Raw genomic sequence first — 23,393 nt, 5'->3', positions numbered from 1 at the left:
CATAGTTAGGTTTGGAAAGGAATCAGGAAAGTGCACAGCTTTCCTCAGGGAATCGTGCTTCTTTAGAGCTTCCTTTTCCTGACATCTATACCTGGAGAAGACATTGCCTTAAAACTGGAAAGACAAAGAGAGGTCAACTAGTGCTTCGAATCTCAATCTCTTAATACTTCCTGCCCTTTTTTGTTTTTGTTTTTTTGGAATCAGGGAACTCGGCTTCACTGTGACAGTCAGAATAAGCCCACTTTTTCTGAGAAGGACTTTTAGAGGCATTCGGTGCCCTGTGAACATCTTGGTAACGGAAAAACCTGCATCCCTCCTAGGCTGCCCTGTGTCCCCCTAGGTTATGCCCAGCAAGGTCTGGTTCAGAATTCATTTTACGTTTCAGGAAGCTGAAGTCAGAGAACGGCAGGTGGCTTGTCTTGCATCAAGTAGCAAGTCAGCACAGTTGGGAAGCGAGTCCAGGTCTGGGGAGCACCAGCCCCGGCCTGTCCCCTGACCCACACACCAGCATCTGTGGTCTGAGCCTCTGCGGTGCCCCTGCTTGCCTGCGATCCGCACCCATTCCATCCCCGTGCATGCAGGCTGCTCAGCTTTTTCTGTCGTCCCCACTTTTAGTCTTCAAGTCTCCCCTCCGGCCCTCTGCTCCGTCCCTCCCAAATGTGCTCGTGCGAGGATACTCTCCCCCTCTCTGCAGAGCTCATCGCCAGCCAGCGTGTGATCCGGTTCCAGGAGCTCTTCCCCCAGACGGTATGGTCAGGGCTGCTCCCGACTTCTCTGGCTAAAGGAAGGACAGTTCAGTTACCCGTTGTCCCCTGGGGACGCCCAGCGTGTGTCCTCTAAGAAGCTCCCCGCAGCCAGCCCGCTTCCAGCCTTCCCCGCGTCTCTCAGTCTCTCAACTTTCCTCTCCTTGACTTGGGCAATTGTTGCACTTTTCTACGTTCCGTCCCTTCAGATGTCCCACAGTCAGATGTACTGTGAGCTCTCTTCTCAGGAAGTCAGCCAGCTCTGCTGCCCTCCTTCACAGACCCCTGTTTTCTTCCTCCTCGGTCCCAGGTCCTGGTCTGTTGTTGTGGTTGGTTTTTTGTTTTGATTTTAGAAGAAATGTTTCTAAGCGTCAGCCCACAGCCAGGATCCCCCTTGCTGCTTGCGCCTTCTTTCCTCTACCGAGGAGCCTGGACTTCCACATGAAAATACCAAGTATGCAGACTTCACACGGTAGTTTCAGTCTTGTAATTTTCAGAGCTACAACTTCTGGGGCTGTGAAACGAAGGTCATGACAGAGCAGATTTGCTCTTAGAAAGTTCCAGGATCCTCATGACTTCTTTCCCCGCCCAAGACAGCACTTTATCATCATAGAATTCAGTCCCCGGAGCAGAGGTGGAACCTTTGAAGAGAGCATATCCCTGTTGCTGTGATGCATCAGGGTTCATGTGCAGCTGGCACTGACCCAGGAGCCAGGCAGTGTGCCTGCCTTCATCTGGCCTGGCTGGTGCGGCTCTCGCCAGGGAGCCAGGAGGGAGGGCAGTGACAGCCACCAGCCGGTGCCAGCTAAGATCAGCGTGCTGCAGGTGGATGCATGCACAACGCCCTTGATCTAGAAGATCAAGAATAAACAGCCTGCAGGAAAGACACTGCTCCTCGCCGAAACCGTGCTGCTAATCTAGCCGGGAAGGGTGAGGCTTGGACGCTGAAACTAACACCAACCACACTGGCATATAGATGTAGCTTTCAGAATTCCTCCGGGACCTCTTCCAGACACACCCTGTTCCCCAGACATCTTGAGAAACGGGTAAATTTTGCTGACTCTGCATTACTTAAATTGTGCTTGGTCATTCATTCTCATAAAATCTGGAACATGATTTATCGTTTCTATGCTGTCATCGTCACAGGTGTTTGAAGTGACAAGAGTTTTATTACAAATTAAAATGTTGCTCCTCTCAAGCATGTGCCCACACAGAGCAGAACTGTAAATTTGGAAGTCTGTGTTATTCCTGTGTTTGCTCATGTTAGATGTTAAGACGGTTAATAGTTTTACTATTTTAAAAATTGAAGACACTTATTTGAAAACAGTATATAAAAGTTCCCTTATATTCAGTAATGTACTCATATATTAATTAGCTAAATATCTAACTAGACAACACAAAATGCCTACATCCATTGTGCAGTTAGTGCCACAGAGAAATCTGGCTAATATGAGGCTGAGTGCATTAAAACATGATTGCATTAAATGTGCTAGATTTATCTGCAAGAGCTGTGTTTTTCCTAATAGATACTTTCTGTGGGCCTTTTCCTTTTCTTGTAGTTGAAATTGCAGGCATTTAGTAGAGTGACTGTATGAGTGTGTACACATACCCTGGCATTAGACTTTTATTTTAACGCCCAGATTAGAGAAGAAAAAAAAAAAAAAACAAAACTACTTCTCTTAATCTTTGTAAAGATACTGGCTGATGACAATTTAAGAAGATAGTATGTTTGAAATAGCTCCTAATAGATCTGGGCATCCTCTAATGTTATTATTTATAGAAAATATTTTATAGCTGTATAATTTGAGTCGTGTTTAAGTAATATTTATTAAGTACCCTCAGTGCAATACAGATACCTTGGTTCGAAAAAGAAAAAAAAAAAAATCCTCTGAGGAAAGAAGATTCTTAAAAGAGAGGCTTGCATCTGGAGTCAGTAATCGTTCCCATTTCCAAAGAAGGAAGAAGGGGTGGCTTTTTTTTTCTTTTTTTGGTGGTGGATTATTTTTTCTTTCGCTAATTTACAGTGATATCTCTGGCCCCATTTCCATTAGGAGATGAAAGCATGGAAATTAAAAAACAAATTACAGGAATGAGAAGATTACTGAATGACAGCGCTGGGAGGATCTACCAGCGTGTGGGCAAGGACGGGGAGAAATTGAAAGAAGAACCCCAGGATTTGGATTCGATCTGGCCTCAGCGTTTGAACTCTGCGGAGGCCCCACCTAGCCTCCACCCGTCTTCCCGTGGTGCATGGAACGAGTTGCCACCCCAGAGTGGGCAGTTCTCAGGGCAGTATGGCACCCGCTCCAGAACCTTCCAGAGCCAGCCCCACTCCGCCGGGAGCTCCAATGGTATGGCCGTCTTCAGACGCTCACAAGGCTTTCGGGGCCGTTGCCCCAATGTGTTTTCTGTCTAAATATTCAGTATGTTCTTTGAGTTCAACATAGTAAACCCTCCCTTAATCACCCACCTGCCTTAGCTGAGTTATTTTAAAAGACCGGGAAGACAGAAAGGAAAAAGTTGAAGAGCATCAAAAACCAGAATTGAGACGCAGGAAAAACTGGGGGTTCTCCATTAGAAGGGATAGTTTCTTGGTAGAGATTTTAGCCCTTTAAGACGTTTAAAGCCATCATTGGCAGAGATAACGATACTATTGTCACAAAAGACTGAACAGTTAGGGCAGAAAGAGCTCCGCTCTGTCATTAAAAGAAGCTTCCTGGTCACGTGGTGTATTAATACATCCCCTTGCCTAGTCTCGTGCTTTCTTCATTGTATCGGAAGAGTCAGTTAAAGGCAGGACTGATGACCTGGCCCCCAGGTGACGGCTTCGCTTTAACCTCACATCCAAGCTACAGAACCTGGTGATCCATATTTTACAACCTGCTTCATTCAGGTTGAAAATTATTCCTTTAAAGTAAAATTTCCTTAATTTAAATTCCTAATTTTTGTTTTAGTAATTTTTATTGGAGTATAGTTGATTTACAATGTTGTGTTAGTTTCAGGTGTACAGCAAAGCGAATCAGCTATACACATACATATGTCCCCTCTGTTTTGGTTTCTTTTCCCATGTAGGTCACCACAGAGTACTGAGTAGGGTTCCCTGTGCTATACAGTAGGTTCTTATTAGTTATCTATTTTAAATTCCTAATTGTTAAGAAAAAAAATCAAATGGCAAATTTTTTTTTCAAAGCGTAAGGAAAAACTTGATGATTTCTCCATTCACGTTAATTTTCCCTCCGGTGACATGGGATGTTACTCGTTCTATAAATTATGTACAGATGTGCACAACTGTACGTAGTTTTCACAAAGAGAACAAGAAGAAAGGAAGAATGCGTTTTCAGTTTCCTTGAGAAGTTAAGGATTTTTTTTTTTTTTTCCCATACATCATCCCTCAAGAAAAAGAGAACGACTGAGATTGTCTTTTTCCTTTTAAACACAATTTGCAAGAACCAGTTCAGAGGTGTGAAGAGCCAGCCTGAGCCACTGCTGATGAGACAGGGAGGGACCCCAGGAGATGTATGGGTGTCTTCTCTCTCTCTTAATTTTACATAAGCCAATATCAGCTTCCCATGCTGGCATGCTTCCAGGTTAGAAGGAGATGGCTCTCTAAAGACTGCTCCGTAAAAATAAAAAGGGCAGTTCTCTTTAAAATTCGAAAATGATTTATAACAAGCTGAAAAGGGTTGGTTTTGTCCTCTAAAAATGAGAAAGCTAGACTTGGGGTAGTGACTAGGAATATTCTACAAGGTCCTCCTAACTCCACTGCCATGCGAGAAATGATCAGAGAAATAAAATAGCCTTAGGTATGTAGGAAGTCAGTAAGCCCCACATCAGTAAGTGTTGGGTGAGCAATGTTCTGTTTTCCAGGATGCAGCAAGGACAGGGGATTTACTTTGGAAAATATTAGTAATGGTAAAAGTTGCAAACCTGAATTCCCCCATATTCATTTAAAAATAGATCTTTTTGTGTTGATTGCTTGCACGTTTTCGATAGGAATGCATTTGGTGTCTCATTGGAATTATCTGCAGTTTTAAAGTTGTAACATCTCAATTTGCTACAACTTTGAATGTAAGTAATTATGCTGCTCCAAACATTAAGTATATCCACAAATAATGCATACTGCAGGATGTAAATTCCATTTACTGTATAGTAAAAGATATCACTGGACCACAACCTTAGAACTTCCCTCTTGCACCTGTGAAAAAACCGGAGTGACAGCAGTCTCTTATCCTGACCCACTTAAAGGTAGCAGGGTTGGATACTGAGACTGGGAGAACTGCGTTGAAAGCGTGTTTTTCCGAATGTCCCGTTTTATTACAGGGGTAGTAGGAAGATATTTGTTTACGTGTAAGGGAAACAGAATAGGATGGTTTTATGAAGGAACAGATACTAAATTTAAACAGTGGAAAAGAGACTAGAGTGAAATTAAAGAAATGGGAATGGAAAAAAGATGTAGAAGGATCTCCTTTATGAAGCTGGAGAAAATCCAACACACCAGCACCCTCTAAACCCTCAAGTTCAAAGGGATCCTCCCAGACCCTTCTGCCCCAGCTTTCTCCATCCCAGACATACCACACCCAGAGTGAAAGTTTAATGTGTTGACCGTTCTTAATTTTTGGAATAACATGATTAATGATAAAACTATTTTTTAAACAGACACATTTAATTCTTAATATGAACCCTCAGGACATATCCAGCTACCAGGTTGTTTTTTCTTTTTTCTTTTGGTAACACCGTTCTCAGAGCTAGTTTTGTGTGCAATAGCATGAGTGTGTCTCCAGTGAATTTTTCTGTAATTGTTACCTGAGATGAACTGGGGTGACAGTGAATTGTGTGTGTCTGTTCACGCAGGCTCTGCCACCCCGAGACACAGCACACACCTGACAATAGAGAAGCCTGGATAATTAGATGAAGGCAGACCCCAAAATTTAGGTTGTCCAAATTACTGGGTACAGTTTCCTCAGGCAGGATTTCCTAGTTAACTGCACAGGCTTCACAAGCCTGTCACGGTACCTTCCTTTTTTTTTTTTTTTTTTTTTTTTGGCTCTTTATAATCTTGCTGTTGCTTGGCATCCGTCATTCTTTTCTTTCGTGCTCAGGAGAACTTCCAGTGGTGAATTCGTCAGTTGGATCAAACTGCTGTACTTGTAACTGCCAGTCAACGTTGCAGGCCATTCTCCAAGAACTCAAGACCATGCGGAAACTGATGCAGATTCAGGCAGGTACGAAGATCAGGCCTCGGATGGAGGCCTCGGGGTTTCGAATGCATATGTGACATCTCTAGTCAGGATGTTCATGGTGCTTTGATTACTCTCTGCTTCCCTCCTTGCTATCTTTTTTTGGTTTGTTTGTTTTTTTAGTTTTTTTTAAAAAAATTCTTACTGGAGTATAGTTGATGACACACTTCTTCAATTAGCCATTTTCTCCACTTTTTCTACAACCCATCTTCCCATTAGCAACTCTAACAAATGCTTTATGGCTGGTACATGTGCTCCGGATACTTCACCCCGACTCCCCACACTTCACAAATGTCAGCTAATTAAACTTTGACACAATTATACCCGAAAGTGGGCAGAGCGCTCCGGCTCATTTTCCTAATGTGAATCAACAAGGAGGTTCACGTCAGGGAAGGAGGCGAGAAGGCTCATCTTCCCTCCTGAGGGGCTCGGTTTGGGGGCTGCGTGCATCTCACGCACTCCCACTCCTGCACAAGTTCCCACACGCACGCACACACCCGCCCCCCCCCCCACCACTGGGCTCCGCGTGACAGGTGGGGAGCCGCGCATTTCTGTGCACACGAAGGAGCCCTTAGGAAGCGTGGGCTCCGCTGGTGAAGATTCCAGAGCATCAGCTGACAAGGAACTTTGGCCCTCGGGCCCTGCTTGTGGCTTTTCTCCTTAACATTCAGGTCAGAGAAGCTCAGAGACACCTCCTGTTTTGTCTTTTTATTGACACGACACTGTTTTTGTTCTCGCCCCTGCTGGACAAGTTGAAGAACAGAAGAGCAGTGAACCTGCAGTTTGGGGTCAGAGTCCCCGTGTCTCCCGTCCTAGCCTGTTTAACTTCTCTGAGCCTCAGATTTCTCGTCTGTAACTGGAGTATTAATATCTAACTCACAGGGTTGTTGTGAAAATGGAATGAGGTAGTAAATGGAAGTGAACTCTGCAAAGCACGATCCGAGCCTCAGCTATTTCGTTAGCGTTGTTACAAAGCCCGGGAGCATTTCATAGAGGTCTAGAAGTCTAGGCCCTTATTATAGTGGATGTGTTTTCTAGTCTCCACAATTAGGGGAGAGAAAAAGGACATTGTTGTGACAGGTACAGAAAGTAACAAATCATTTTATTAAGCCCCCCCACCCCTCGTCAGGGAAAGCTGCTCCTTGAGCAGGAAAATAGCACCGTCTTTTATGACTATCACCCCTACCCCCCTTTTCTCTGTAAAGGTATTCAGAAAGGTCACTGTTCAGAAATCGTACTTGGTGCCGTTTAGTGAATTCTAGTACAATTTTAATATTCAGTGATGTGGTTTGATGTAAAAAGCTTCAGACTAAAACATATCAGTCACCCAAGATCACGTGAAAGTAAAATGGGCAAAAGGCTTTCTGAGAAGCGACATCTAATTTTATGCGCTGGATTTGGTCTTATCCCAAGGAAAAAAGAAATAAGCATTTTGGTCAGGCCAGTAAGCATTTAACTTACCTTGTTCCACCAGGATAATCTGTGTTCTTATTAACCTGGTAAAGGTTAACATCTGCTAAATAAGGAGCTCAGAAAGAAAGGTTACGTCATTCGGTACAGATTCTTTCCTCAGTGGAAGAATTTGTTAGCACTTAAGAAAATGTGCGTATGAAATTGTAATGATTTATTTTGTTACTTAAGCTCCTTACTCCTGAAACGGCAGACTACAAATTGCAACCATTTAAATCCTTGACTGAAGCCTTTTTGGGATCTATTAAGTAAATGCCTCTATGTCACCCTGTTTTCTTTTCTGAACCTTTGCAGATTAGGGTGGTGAACGACTCCAAAGCTGTAGGAGAACCCAAAGGGTAAACTGAATAAATTACTCTCCTTTTCTTAAACTTAAGAATTTGTGTTGAGTGCGTAGATTTACTTAAGGTTTATTGCCTATAAAACGTAGATTTAAATTCTATTTAGAAAGTTTCACCTTTACTTCAGGGAGAAAGCCAGGACTAAGATCAAGCGGTAAGATCTGGATACAAAAGACTACAGCTCGCTCTGTCCAGACTTGCGGAAGGAGGAGAAAAACTTAGACGGTACCTGTGTTCTTTAAACTTAAATCATTTTGTTTTTAATTTTGGAAAGTGAGGCTGGAGTCCTAGACCGTAGATAATTGCTTCGGTCGTCCATCTGACTTTCGGGAGGGAGACCCAGCCGCCTCGGGTGAGAATTTGGACCAGACAGAGAAAAGTTCCTGTCCGGCTTGCATATGAGGATCACTTGAGAAGCTTTAAAAAAAATCCTGATGCCCAGGCATCACCCCTGGAAATTCCAATTCAGATTAATCTGGGGCGAGGCTGAGGTACTGGCTTTTTTTTTTTTTTTTTTTTTTAAAGCTCCAGGGTGATTCTGATGTGTAGCCGAGGTCGAGAACCGGTGAGCTAGACTAATTACTGCATGGGCGGTTAAAAAACCTTCTCTGCTCATTTTGCAGTGCAAGGAGTTTGTTTCTAATACTTATTTATAAATTTCTGTCCAGCCTAGAGATGCAGACATCAAGTTCAGAGTACAAATATTCTTTCTTTGCAACCTGATAAGAAACGATCCATATTACGTGCATGTAAAGATCTTCAGATTTTCATCTGGCTAATTTTTAGACGTGTACTTCTGTTAAAAACAAAAACAAAAGCGGCTATGTCCTGTGGTTGTATTTATCAAACCATATTAACACATGAAGATTTAAGTAATAGTGCCATATTTTCCTACTGAACTTTGCATCAGAGTATTTTTATTTATTTATGCATTTATTTATGCATTTGGCTGCGTTGGGTCTTCGTTGCTGCGCACGGGCTTTTCTCTAGTTGCGGCGAGCGGGGGCTACTCTTTGTTGCGGTGCGCGGGCTTCTCACTGCGGTGGCTTCTCTTGTTGCGGAGCACGGGCTCCAGGCGCGCGGGCTTCAGTAGTTGCGGCACGCAGGCCCTGGAGCTCGAGGGCTTCAGTAGTTGCAGTGCGCGGGCTTCAGTAGTTGTGGCGCGCGGGCTCTAGAGCGCAGGCTCGGTAGTAGTGGCGCACGGGCTTAGTCGCTCCGCGGCATGGGGGATCTTCCCGGACCGGGGCTCGAACCCGTGTCCCCTGCATTGGCAGGCGGATTCTTAACCACTGCGCCACCAGGGAAGTCCCCAGAGTATTTTTAAATGGTTAATAAACGTTACTTCTCGAAGGGCACCTATGAGAACTGTAATTAGCATCCTTGGTTCCCTTAAGTACATAGGCAGCATCAGCACCCAGTTCTTGATGGGTGCTTTTCGTCTTTGGAACTCAAACTGTTTCTGGCTCTTACTGATTTGCTCTCCTTGTACAGAATTATAGCCTTCCTCTTTTTCAGCTACATGAAACTGAGGCACAGAGAAGCAGCCTGGTCGGAACCCAGGAGAGTAGTGTGTGGAGATAGTTGATGTGTGCAACAGCATTGGTTTGTGAGACCGGAGTAACTGGACCTGAAATTGACCGGCAGGCCTGGCCCACATGCTTACTGGTCATTCCTGAATGACGCTTTTGATCAGCTTTGCCCCAGTGACCGTCCTTGCTCAGCCTTTGTCAGTTTTGGCACCTGTAGGTTGCTGGCTACTGATCAGTTTAACCTCAAGTGACAACTGGAATATTCCTGAGACTGGCTTGCCAAAAAGCGTGGACATCCACACCGCAATTTAATTTCCGGAGTTCTCAGTTATACAAGAGTGTCATGGGATGCGTAAAGTCATGCTTCAGTGTTTTTTCATAGCTCATCAGCCTTTCCTCCTGTTGATTACCCACCAGCGTTTGGAGCAGAGTTTTCTCTTGGGTTTTTCTGCCTGTGGACCTTTAAGGCTGCGTTTGGTTATCTTCAGGTCCAGCGTGAGGTTGATTTCAGGGTGCCTCGTCCTTGAGTGAACCCCCTTCAGCCTCAGTTTATGAAGCAAGTGCGTACTCCTGAGTTAGAGACAAGTGCCTGTACCATATTTTTGTTTGTTGTTCGCAGTTGGAACCCAAAACAGACAACAACCCCCAATTTCCCTTATCTGCTCCCAGCGAACTGCCGTCTCGCGCAAGAGAAATAAAAAGAAAAAAGTGCCCCTGAAGACTGTGGAACCTCTCACTGTGAAACAGAAGCCCAGTGCGTTAGAAGCCGAGAAGAAGGCGGTGGCGGCCCCCGAGAATCCCAGTCTCCCCTCGGCCGAGCACACCTCCCCCAGGGAGAACCACATCCTAGGATTCGGCATCGTCCTCGAATCACCAGCCTCTGATGTAAGTGGATGTTTTCTGGCTGCTGACGCTAATGTGTAACTTTGCCCTTAACTAGTTCTGCCCAAGAAAACCAGGGAAACTTGCAGAATACACGTGGGAAAGAGGAAAGGAAAACTCTTTAATAATTTCCTTGCCCAGAATTTTCTCTTCTGAAAATCTTAGGCCTTATTTCCTTAAACACGTTTGCATTCTCTCCGAAAGAAGAAGGATGATGGAGTTCTGCTCACTAATTTCGTTAACATTTTTAATTTTGAAGCAGCCGTTTTCAATTTCCTCAGCGTAGTGAGCTAAAAGGACATAATTAAATCCTTTGTAGATGGGCATAAATGAACAGAACCCTACAGATAAGGTCACACCTTTCTAGAAACACAAACTAATAATAAGAAAAAGAACAGTGGTGCTACTTCTATTTTATAGATGCAAGCCACACTGCTAATTAAGTTGCAGTGCCGTGCCATTGAGTCTGCGTAATGATAGGTTAACAACAGCCTGCAAAGGTTTTTCTATTTAAATATCATCGCTAGAAGGTCGTCGCAGCCCAAGATGCTGAATGACATCTAAGACACTCGTCTGACTTACCATTTTATAGTCACACGGCCATAAACGAACGTCTTCAGTAATGTGCTCTATCGGCCACGGCGTACTCTCCCTGCAGTACCTTGATCTGAGTACACTGATGCCGTGAACCCCAGCTCGTTGGGAGAGTTCCTAAAATAAACAAGGATGGGTGAGCTATTATTACCAGATGGCATAGGATGAGAATCCCGCTGAGAACTCCCACAGGCCTATATAGGATGAGAGTTTGGCCCTACCTCTTCAACTTTAAATAAGAAATAAATTGCTGTTTTAAATCAGTTGTTCCTTTCAAGCTGCAGAAAGACGGTCTGCTAGCACGGGTCTTTAAAAAAGGGAGGCAACGAAAAGAATCATCTCGTGATTTGGTTAGACTAGAAAATCATTTGACCTTTTATCCAGTCCTGGGCGTGAGGGGTTCCTGTTTATTTGTTTCTTTACCCACGAACACACACGCAATTGTTAAGAAGTTCTTCTAGACTAAAGACTTAGTTTTAAAAAATCATTAATGACGACAGCATTCTACCCTGGGCCAGCTGGCTCATTTGATCCTACCCCCTGTTATTGCAGCTGAGGCCCTGGGTTCAAAGCCCACGTGGATCACACATTTGGAGGCAGAGGTAAATGATTCCACAACACAAAGTACATTCAGTCTGAAGCAGTTTTCATAATACTTTTACATTTTTCTTGAATTTTTTAGGCCTTCTTTTCTGTGATAGGCATTAATGTATCAGGAGCAGTCATTTGAGTTGTGAAAATCATCTCCTGCATGAGTCGATCTAATGCTAATAACTGAACTTGCTCCTTTTTAAAAAATTTTTAAGGTCTGAATGGACTTCAGAGATACATTGAGAAAGATGTGTTAAAGGCTTTATGTACATTAGTGAAATAGAATAGAATTTTTCTTATCTTTACCAATATCAGTATTGTAATTTAAATACCAAAAAAATAATTTGCTTTTTATTCATGATGATTTTTGCTAACAAGAGGTATTAAATGTAATAAAGCACGTTCAGAATTGTCCATGTAAACTCAGTTAGGTGCTGACTGTCTTTGACTGAAGAGTAACATGCTTCTAAAGAAAAGCAAAAGCATACATAGATATTATCTTTACATTATCCAACTGATATGCCCTTTGATTCATCTATTCCACGGAAATTGTCACTGCGCCTAGAGGACCACGCAGTGAGTCCCATCGTTAGAAATTCTGTCCCCGGATAGTCTTGCTGGCATGAATGAGGCTGGCCCTTTAGGTGATGAGACCATCAGTGCTAAGGCATCTAAATTTAGGTGCCCTTCTAGTCTTTTATTATTTCTCAGCCGTGAGCCTTTTAAACTTTGGTGGAAGTCCAGAGGAGGAAACAGAAAATAGATCATAATCTTGTAGGAATTATTCTATAAAATCAATTGGAGAAAAGGTAATATAACTGGATTACATATAAGAAGATGGGCATTGGGTATCTGAAGATGGGCTCTGAAAAGTACCCAGTGTTGGGACGATTAAGTCCAAAGTTATAGGATTGGGCGTGTGGTCCATTGTAGTTAGAGCAGCTGTGTGGCCTGCACTGATAGCAGATGATGATATAAACATGGGATCGAGTCAGACAGTGAAAGCCCTGACGTGTCCTGCCGAGGCCCTTGGGCCTTTTTTTATCTTGTGGGCACTAGGGAGCCACTGCAGATTTCAAGTAGAGGAATAATCATACCTGTGCTTAGAATGGAATCTGGAACAGCACTGTGGATGATTGATAAATATAGAAAAGAGACTAGAGGCAAAGAGACCAGGAGGAAGATAATTCCAGGCAGCCAGGCAAGAGACGGGGAGGGTCTGTACGTGAGCAGTGAGCCTGCAGGGACAGAGAAATGAGAGGCACCCGGGGGTACCCACACAGAGGACTTGGTGACTCAGGAGAAGTAAGCCCCACATTTCTATCCTGGAAAACGAGGTTGGTTACTAGATGGTACTGATTTCCTTAACTGAGACAGGGAGGACAGAGCAGAAGCAGGCCTTCAGTGCTGGATGGGAAGGAAAAAGAAGCTGAGTGTCCTCAAAAGGTCATTAGACGTTTGGAGCACAGGAGAAAGATGAGAGCGGGAAGCAATGAAAAAAGGACACATAAAACCTGTGCTTTATTGCTTTATAAATGTAAAAAAAAAAAATTACTGTAAATTGTTTAAAGTTCACAGTGCATTAAGTTATCTCTTTTTATGCTGTGACTTTTAGAGTCACCCAAATACAAATTTGTGTATGTAGGCACAAGCACGAACATGAGGGGCTGTAGATCACTGCAGGTGGACCGCCAACCCTCTGCCCCCTGATGGGTATCCCTGCTCAGTGCAGAGAAACAGGGAGCCCTAATCAAAACCAACTGCAGTCCAGCACCTCAGAGTGCTGTCAGCACTAAATGACCTAGAGCACATGGGGAAACCCTGCTGCGGTGCCTGGCACATAGAAGGTACTCAGTAGATGGCCAAACATCTCCATTTGTGTTAAGCACAAGATACAAAATCACCTTTTAAAACTTTGGGTCTAGGACTTGGCTTGGCGTTAATCAGAACTCTCTCGTCAATTTAACTCCTATTTTCTTGTTCTTTCCCTGTTATTCGTCACTGTGCACACATCCCCCCGCCCAAAGCACCAATACGATTTCAACAATCCTTTATAGAACTTGCTATACCAGTTTGTAATTATTTACGTGATTTCCCCTCCTTCTCCCTTGGCTTCTCAAGGGCAGGGAATAAATTAAAAAATAATAATAATAATAATAATATTAGCATTAATAGTAGTAGAAGTAGTAGTGTTTGTGTGCTATCCTTTGCCAAATAATTTTTCAAATTTCATCCTTACTCTTTGAGGTATGATCACTATCCTCAATTTATAGATGAGGAGACGGTGGCATAAACGGCTTAAGTAGCCTGCTCGAGCCCACAAAGCCAGAAAGGTGGAACTGGTTCCCAGACCAGGGCTGAGTGTGCCCTTACCCACTGAGTGCCAGACTTGGGCCCCCGCTCTAGCCCTGTTCTTGAACGTGACCACCGCTCACTAACTGTTTATGAGACGATCGTAACACAAAGGAGACCTGAAAGGTTAGACCGTGGCTGTGTATGCTGTTTACTTGGAAGTCTCCGGGGGAGACCTTCATGGTTAAGGGTGCAGCCTCTGAGGTCAGGATGCCCGGGCTAGAAGCCCAGCTGTGTGACCCCGAGCAAGTGCACCCACCCTCGCCTCCCTCAGTTTTCTCTCCGTAAAATGGGAATGATGATAGTGCTAACCTCAGAGACGGGGCTGGCTGGAAGAGTTAAATGAAGACATCTATGTAAAGCACTTAGAATGGTACCTGGTATGTTTTAAGCACTCAGTAAATACTGGGTCTTTTTTAAACCTTAGCAGTCCTAGCTAAGTACCTTTATAGGGATAAATATACATGTTTGTTAAGTAAACTTATGCGTACATATACATGAACAAATACACATGGGCTGATAGTGTTTTTAAAAAGAGAGTGGCCAGGGCTTCCCTGGTGGTGCAGTGGTTGAGAATCTGCCTGCCAATGCAGAGGACACGGGTTCGAGCCCTGGTCTGGGAAGATCCCACATGCCGCGGAGCAACTAGGCCCGTGAGCCACAATTACTGAGCCTGCGCGTCTGGAGCCTGTGCTCCGCAACGAGAGAGGCCGCGATAGTGAGAGGCCCACGCACCGCGATGAAGAGTGGACCCCGCTTGCCACAACTAGAGAAAGCCCTCGCACAGAAACGAAGACCCAACACAGCCAAAAATTAATTAATTAATTAATTAATTAAAAAAAAAGAAAAAAGAGTGGCCAGAAATCCTGCCCCTCTTTGTGGGCAGGATTACTTGACCCATTTTAAGTTAGCACACTAAATAAAACTGAAACCTGAACTACACAGAAGCAAAAGCAGAAACCCCAAACCAAATTTCAGATTTCAATACAATATTTAATTCTTTCTTCAGGAGTTCCCAACCCAGTACTCTACCAGTACTCAGACAAGACAGTTGTGAATTTTTTACAGTCACTGTTTTTCCCTACCTAGTTGGATTTATTGGCTTTTCAGGGCAGATGTACGTGGCTTAGGTTTATTTCCTTGTTGTTGCTTCTTGTTTGGCTGGTTCTTTGGCCACGATGAAACACTAACATCAGTTTTTTTAAATATTTCAAAATGTTTTTTAAAAACCTAGGAAATGTTTTTCTATTTGTTGTCGTTACTATGAATATTTTCCAGTAATCCTAGGCAACACAGAAGTTATCAGAAGATACAGCTGTGGATATCCATCAACTTAAGATAATTCTGTCAATGTTTATATCATTCTTAAAAATAAATAATTTAAAATGCATTGGTGCTTTCAGCATAAATAGCTCCTGAATTCAGAATCTGTTTTCTTAATTTCTTCTTAGCCCAATAAATAAAGTAATCCACTGGGAACTGGTAAAGCAAATCAATCAAGCAAGTGGTTTTTTAATTTATTCATCGACACACTGAAATGAAGGCAGTAATATGCTTGAGAGTTTAAGTTCTAGTGCAGACTGCTTGGGTTCACATCCTTGCTTCACCACTTATTAGCTGGTTAACCTTAAACAAGTTACCTAATCTCTCTAAACCTTAGTTTTTGCATCTGCAGATTGGGGATCACGAAAGTGGCCGCTTCATAGGATGATGAGAATTAAATTAGAAAACCCATGTAATGCGCGTTAGCCTAGGGCCTGGACTATATATAGTAAGTAGCAAAGACGTGCTAATCGTAGCGCCATTTTCCAGGGCTACTGAAATGAACGAAGTAGTCCTCGCCCTTCAAGTATACCATATGAGGAAGACACATAAACAGTCATCACAGGGTAGTAGGACGTAAGGCTAGCAGGCTGTCAAAGTGGAGCTGGCCTCTGCCCACAGGGTTAGGGACTGGCTCTCAGTGGTGGACACCTTCTCCGAGGAGCAGTTTCAGTGGAGTTGTGATGGAGGAAGCTAGACTGCAGTGGTTGAAATCTTATGTGTTAAACATTCTGGCTCAAATAGCTTGAGCATAAATCAAGCCCAAGTCCTCAGTCATTAATTTACCACCTGAGAAAGGAAGATGCTGAAAACATCCCTGAATGACTTGACAGTGTCTCATTATGCAAGTGCATGGAGGCGTTTTCAAGGAACCAAACTGTATTGTCTTTTTAAAAATTAATTCATTCATTAATTTTTATTTATTTATTTTTTTGGCCATGCCACGAGGCTTGCGGGATCTTAGTTCCCCGACCAGGGATCAAACCCAGGGCCCCGGCAGTGAAAGCACCGAGTCCTAACCGTGGACCGCGAGGGAATTCCCCCCTGTGAAATTCTTAGTTCTACCAAAATTTTGTCAAATAAAAATCCATAATTGACTTGATAATCCAGAATTGACTGTTTAATGACTTCCTGTAATTATCATCCTATTCAACATTCAGTATGTGCTAGTCTAGAGATTACGCCTACTTTTGGATAGAACTCTTGCCTGAGCATTTTTTTACTTGCCTTTTTACACAGTGGGTCCACCCACCATGGGGTCTCCGCCCCCTTGATGCAGTGGTTCTCGGTTCTGCCACGTCCCCAGGCCACGCTGTTTTGAGCTATGCCAGCTGGACCAACGAGAGCAGCCCGCCTTCCAATCCAGTGGGTTCTTGGGGCTGCCCAGCTTATTGGCCATGGTCTTGGAGTGGCATTTAATAAACAGTAACGGTAATACTTGCTAAATCTACCTGGAGCAGACCTGAGTTATAGGGAACAATTTCAGTTTTTCTCAAACAGAAGCAGATTGCATTTGCGAGCATAATACAATCAGTTATGAAGGGGTTTTGTGTGGTTTTCTTTTTATTTCATAAACTAAAACTCATTTTTGTAGAAGTACATCTAGTACACCACTAAATAAATACTAAGTGAGAAAAAAGGATCATTGCATATGATATTATGAACAGAAAGGTTGAATTTATAGCTTTTAAACATTCTTAAAAATGTTGTGGGTTTCCCTGGTGGCGCAGTGGTTGAGAGTCTGCCTGCCGGTGCAGGGGACACGGGTTCGAGCCCTGGTCTGGGAAGATCCCACTTGCCACGTAGCGGCTGGGCCCGTGAGCCACAACTACTGAGCCTGCGCGGCTGGAGCCCGTGCTCCACAACAAGAGAGGCCGCGATAGTGAGAGGCCCGCGCACCGCGATGAAGAGTGGCCCCCGCTTGCCGCAACTAGAGAAAGCCCTCGCACAGAAACGAAGACCCAACACAGCCATAAACAATAAAATAAATAAATAAATAGCATTCCCTTTAAAAAAAAAAAAAAAAGTTAAGGGAAAAAAAAAACCTTGCAAAATACATGAAAAGACTAGAGAAAATAGTTATTTAAAAAAAAAAAAAGGAAAAAAATGTTGTTATATGTTTTCAGTCCAAATCCTGCCTTTTCATCCATAGTTTTCTTGTAGGTTTCAGTCTTGAGCCAGTCTGAAACTTGACTAGGTAGCAAGTCAAGTGTCAGAACTATTGTGTATAATTAACCAGTTTGCAATTAAAAATCTGGGGCTAATGCCCAATATGAACAGTCATGCCCTTCCTTTTACTCTTTTAACCAATGACCACATGTAGCTTTTTACATGTCTTACTGTAATTTGCTACTGACAATACCTTATATAAAATAGCCAATATCAGAAATGTTCCCTGTGTGATTAATTTGTTACGATTGCCTTAAAATAGTTTTACATATTTTTCTTTAGATTATACAGGGGAGTCACATGATATGTTCAGAGAGACTTAGGGGAAAATCTTTTAGTCTACCAGGTGTTATGGGATCCCCCCAGCCAAACTAGATCTTGACCCCAACTACTTCTAAGCAAAGGGAGACCACAGTTGAAATGCAGAGAGAAACAAGACGGTTAATGTCCACAGGCCTGGGTCCAAGAACATGTTCAAGAGTCCTCATGACTACATGCAGTTTTTGCCTCCCGAACTTCACTGGGTGTAAGATGTTATTAACACCACTGGATAGGAAAATTCAACATTTGACACATAACTGTGCGAAGTGGCTGAGGTCCTGAAACTCGGCAAGACATACATGGAAATCCAAATTTATAGTGGGAATTCAGACTCTTAACTCTTAAAATGGTGACTCCAAGTGTCGTAAATCCTGCCCCATACTTTGGATGTCATCATTTAAAGATCATATTACTTCAGTAATCAGTAGAATCTGTAAATTAGTGTATTAGCTGTCTGTCCTCACTCGGGTATCAAATAGTAATTCTGTCAAAGGAAGTGTAGCTTTTAAGATGATATTCATTTGGAATAGTGGTGGTTTCTATCGTAGCCATCGTCCGTAAGCAGAGAGATCTCGCTTCGACTAGACAGTAAACAAAAGGAAGAGATTCAAGCATGCAATTAAAGAGTTTTAACCTGTTTTTAAATATAAGTGCAAAGTTGTGGATCATTACACGGCTGTAATCCACCTGTGATTATATTTCTAAAGTGGAAGAAATAAAAAGGTTTCAGAGTAAAAATTTGAGATTAATCAACCTTGTATCTTTTCTTCATGTCTCAGGACGTAAAGCTCCCCTCTTTTTTTTTTTTTTTTTTTAAAGGAACTGGTTTGTTGTTTTGTGGCCCCTTAGTGCTCGCTGACAACCAGCTAAGAAACTTGCATGAAAGAAAGGATGTGAGGAGCAGGGAGGGGCAGAGACCAGTCACCTTGGCCTCTGCTGCTGGCCTCCACCTAATAAAACTGACTCCTTTGTAAGGGACGCATAACTGGGCCAGTTCATGTTCCTTGATCTGGAAGGAGCGCTCCAAAATAACAACAACTGTCTGGCAGTAGAAAGTAGAACACAAAGCATCGACAGCTTCTGCGTCGGGAGAGCGTCTCAGAAATCAACATGCTACTCTGATCCCATAGGCAGTCTCTTGGCTCCACAGAAACCTCCAGAGACTTAGTTTTAGGGGTTGCAGCAGATGCCAGAAACAGCAACTGCATCTCTCTCCTAAATCCTACCTCCAAGGCCCTGATAAAATGCTATCCTGGCCCCCTAACCAAAACCCCTCCCCCCCTCACCAGCCAAATGCTGCCTAATGGTCTGTACCCCTCTTGTAGCACTTATCGTTCTCCACTTTGTATGCTGGGGGTTTATGAACGTGTCTCGTCTAGTGAGCCCGACCTTAAACTCCTTCCACACGGAGGATGCTGAGTAAATATCGATTGACTGAGCCAGGGCCGTGTTCTCTAGGTAGCCTGCTCCCTGAGCCAGCATGGGCCCTGCGGGGAGAAGACTGGCGTGCTGGACCGGGCAGGGCAGACTCCACACATGCTTCCTTTATGTGGGGATAAAAGACCTCGAAATCAATACTAGTCATTTTGAATGAATTCTTACATAGTGTTTTGTTGATTCTGAGAAAAATCTATCAGGCGCTAGTTGGGTGTTTGGCACTCTGAATGCAAAAGACAGTACACATTCTGATGAGAAACACAAACTCCCGACTAAATAAATGCAGTGTGAAAAGTGCCAGAAACATAGTTCGTAGAAAATACTCTGCATATGGGAAGAAAGAAGTGGCTAGTTCTGCCTGGTGGCTAGTTTAGGTCAGAGTCTCTCAAACCGGGTCCAAGTCCTACAAGATGGCTGAATTTTAAACACCTGCTTGGTGGTATCAGAATCCAGCAGAGATACCTGAACGAGAGAAGATGGTATGGTATCTTTCCCTTTTCTCTCTTGCAAATTTAAGGGCTACTGTACCCCCCAGCCCGGGTCCTCAAATCGCTGTGAGTTGCTGTTTCTATAAAGTAGACTGCGGTCCTTTTTTTTTTTTTAATGGCATCCAAATGATACAGGAGCGCTTAGCAAAAATCTGGGGTCAGTTCATTTAGCATAAAAGGTCTAAAGGCAGCCATAGGATGTGCAAAATCAAATTCTGATTATAAATAAAACTTCATCTTTGATTTTGATGGTAGAATTCTCTCAATCCTAACATTGCTACATCAAATCATTCAACAAACGTGCGTTGAGTGCCGAGTGTACCGCTTCTGTCCCGGGAGTTGGGGGCACAGAAGGTCAGCCTTTGCAGACCATCACCAGCACTGAGGTGCAAAAGCCAGGAAACCATCCGGCAGCACTGTGTTCATAGTGATATTTACCAAGCATTCAGAGACCAAAAGCCAAATGGCAAAGTAGAGCGGGGAAGTGAGATGACTTTCTGGAAAATCCAGTTGAGAATTCCCTTTGGGAGCAACAGGGCCCCAAGTCGTCCCCACGTCATCTGATTCATTTAAGCCCTTCTCTGAGCCCTTTACTCTGACCGCAGGACAAACAAAAATAATTCCTACTCTCCAGGAGAAAAACTAGTCCCAAATCCTCACATTTCTAATATGACTTAGAAAATCTAAAGTAGTATCAGGTTTGCAAAGTTTTAACTATGGTACCTAAGAAAAAGCTTTTATGATACATCCTAAGTGAAGTTTCCTTCTGACTTTTTTTGTAACGGAAGTTTACCAACTGCATTTCTTCACCTTAAAGTTAAAATTTTAAAGTCGTCGTGTTATAATCAACAGTAAATGACTTAGTAGTTTAGATAATGACTAATTAACTTTTATCTATTATAACAAAAATTTATTGAGCGCCTACAATGTGCCAGGCCCTAGAGATGACAAAGCCTGAGTTCCAGGCAACAGGAAGGGCCGTGATCTAATCAATAATTATAATACGGTATAATAAACACAGTCATATACGTATGTCAAATAAATAGCAGTGACAAAGCACGCATAGCTGCCTCCTCGGAGAAGAAACAGTTAGGAAAGGCTTTGAAAAGGAAATGGTGTGAGCTGGGTTGAAAGATGGAAAGGTGGGTTGTAAACGCCCGTGGCGTGTACATAGAGAATGTATTACCAGTGTCTGACCTTATGTGGTAGAGTCCAAGTTGAAAGGCCCCTAATCGGCCTTCTGATCCAGTATCCCAGCCAGGAAATCCCAGCAGGGAAGCACTGTGACTTGCACACTGGTTTTCCACTGGTGCTCTGGGATAGAGCTTCGGATTTTCCTCCCAAAAGCAGGGATCAGGGCACCTGCTCAGCATTTTTGTTTATTTTATGTATTAGTTGACATAAGTTTTCACTGGAGGAAAAAGAATACAGCTCCACAGCTTAAAACCACTGGCCTAGTGCCAAGAGCATGGGACCTAGAGGGTAGCCTCGTGTTCGTGTCCTTAGGCAAATGAGGTCAAATTATTTAACGCAGGAGAAAGTGATCTGTAAACAGTAAAGCACTGAGTACGTCTAAATTATTTTTAAGTCATGTTTGTTATGGTATCTTTGGGTCTGTGTTCCCTCCTTTACAAAATGAAGACGTTTCACCCAGAAGTCTCAAGTCCCCTGGGTAGCTCTAGAATTAAATGCTTTGGTAATTATCCAGCTTTCTCTTAACTTTTTCTAAGGATGAGAATGCTTTTTCAGCGTACTCCTTTCCACTGCTTTTGACACGACTTAATATCGGAATTAGAGCATCTCATTTGGTGAATTGTAACTAGTAATTGGTTTTGTAAATCGCAAACACTGGCACACAAAGCTGAGGCTGTGTGCTTTGCAGAGTATATGGCCATTGCAAGAGCTAGTGATGTATTTTTGTTGCACATATGCCCAAAGATGGTTGCTTCAAATCTTGCTTTTAATGACATATTTATGTTCTTTTGGTAGCCAGAAGTGCAACTTGCTGAAGGCTTCGATGTGTTTATGCCTAAATCTCAGCTGGACTCTATACTGTCAAACTACACTCGCTCAGGAAGCCTTCTGTTTAGAAAACTGGTGTGTGCATTTTTTGATGACAAGACTTTGGCTAACTCCTTACCCAATGGGAAGAGGAAAAGAGGACTCAATGACAACCGGAAAGGACTAGACCAAAATATTGTGGGTGCAATAAAAGGTTGGTCTGCATCATTTCATTTTACGGGGTCTTTGTTAAGCTTTGCCTTCATTCCATAAAGATGCAGCTGAAAGTGTAGTAAATGAACTAGAGGCGAATTTAACTTGCCGCTGGCCATCTGCCCACCAGCCTGGCTTTTGGGTGTGAGCTCCCTAACTCTCCGCCCCAAATACCACTAGAATTTGCTATTTCAAGGTGATGTTAATTTGTTAAAATCAGAATTTAAGAGCCAGTCTGATCTGCTGCAGAACCGAAAAGTTGTTCCTTAACTAACTTTGAAAATGGAAGTATTTTTTCCTTTCAGTCATTTCTAACTAAGAACTTCATCAAAACAGGACTTGTACTTAGATTTTTAGTTGTAAGTAAGAATAAAGCTGTGATGCTCTTTTAAAAAAGAAGGTAAAAGAGTTCTCTCCAAAGTTCAGAAGTTGCTTTACCAGGTCACTGCTTCTAAATATACTTTAAATGGAAGTGATCCCACTGTGAAGCCAGACCCTACTCTGCTCCTTCTGGTTTTGTGACATGCAGTCGTGCCAGTTACATGCAAACAAGTCCCTGGGTCTCCCCATTAACACCTGTGAAGGTGTGTCTGAATCCCACTGCGTTACGATTAAATTTTTTTTTTTTTTAAGCTTTTTAGAAATTTCATGTAATGTCTGAAACATTTATATTAACATATTTCCATACAAATAGCCCAATGAAAGTTTAGTATTAGTTGTTTTGTTTGTTTTTTTATACTGCAGGTTCTTCTTAGGCATCAATTTTATACACATCAGTGTATACATTTCAATCCCAATCGCCCAATTCAGCACACCACCATCCCCACCCCACCGCAGTTTTCCCCCGTTGGTGTCCATATGTCCGTTCTCTACATCTGTGTCTCAACTTCTGCCCTGCAAACTGGCTCATCTGTACCATTTTTCTAGGTTCCACATACATGCATTAATATACGATATTTGTTTCTCTCTTTCTGACTTACTTCACTCTGTATGACAGTCTCTAGATCCATCCACGTCTCAACAAATGACTCAATTTCGTTCCTTTTTATGGCTGAGTAATATTCCATTGTACATATGTACCACAACTTCTTTATCCATTCGTCTGTTGATGGGCATTTAGGTTGCTTCCATGACCTGGCTATTGTAAATAGTGCTGCAATGAACATTCGGGTGCGTGTGTCTTTTTGAATTACGGTTTTCTCTGGGTATATGCCCAGTAGTGGGATTGCTGGGTCATATGGTCATTCTATTTTTAGTTTTTTAAGGAACCTCCATATTGTTCTCCATAGTGGCTGTATCAATTTACATTCCCACCAACAGTGCAAGAGGGTTCCCTTTTCTCCACACCCACTCCAGCATTTGTTGTTTGTAGATTTTCTGATGATGCCCATTCTAACAGGAGTGAGGTGATACCTCATTGTAGTTTTGATTTGCATTTCTCTAATAATTAGTGATGTTGAGCATCTTTTCATGTGCTTCGTGGCCGTCTGTATGTCTTCTTTGGAGAAATGTCTATTTAGGTCTTCTGCCCATTTTTGGATTGGGGTGTTTGTTTCTTTAATATTGAGCTGAATGAGCTGTTTATATATTTTGGAGATTAATCCTTTGTCCGTTGATTCATTTGCAAATATTTTCTCCCATTCTGAGGGTTGTCTTTTCGTCTTGTTTATGGTTTCCTTTGCTGTGCAAAAGCTTTGAAGTT

The 23,393-nt window shown here is 42.9% G+C and overlaps 1 protein-coding gene across 9 annotated transcripts in view; it reads left to right on the top strand.

The window, feature by feature from the left end:
• BEND7 (BEN domain containing 7) overlaps positions 1-23,393 on the top strand; it is an 83,272-nt gene that overhangs the window by 20,507 nt on the left and 39,372 nt on the right. For all 9 annotated transcript variants that reach the window (XM_068561648.1, XM_068561623.1, XM_068561642.1 and 6 more), the window contains 4 exons: positions 2,795-3,094; positions 5,843-5,965; positions 9,940-10,205; positions 21,467-21,692. In XM_068561648.1, the coding sequence (XP_068417749.1) occupies positions 2,795-3,094; positions 5,843-5,965; positions 9,940-10,205; positions 21,467-21,692 (915 nt within the window). The remainder of the gene's footprint in view (positions 1-2,794; positions 3,095-5,842; positions 5,966-9,939; positions 10,206-21,466; positions 21,693-23,393) is intronic.

Source organism: Eschrichtius robustus, chromosome 1 (assembly GCF_028021215.1).
Source record: "Eschrichtius robustus isolate mEscRob2 chromosome 1, mEscRob2.pri, whole genome shotgun sequence".
NCBI classification, from domain to species: domain Eukaryota; kingdom Metazoa; phylum Chordata; class Mammalia; order Artiodactyla; family Eschrichtiidae; genus Eschrichtius; species Eschrichtius robustus.
Note: the sequence above shows the minus strand (reverse complement) of the source record. Positions and strands in the feature narration are given on the sequence as shown.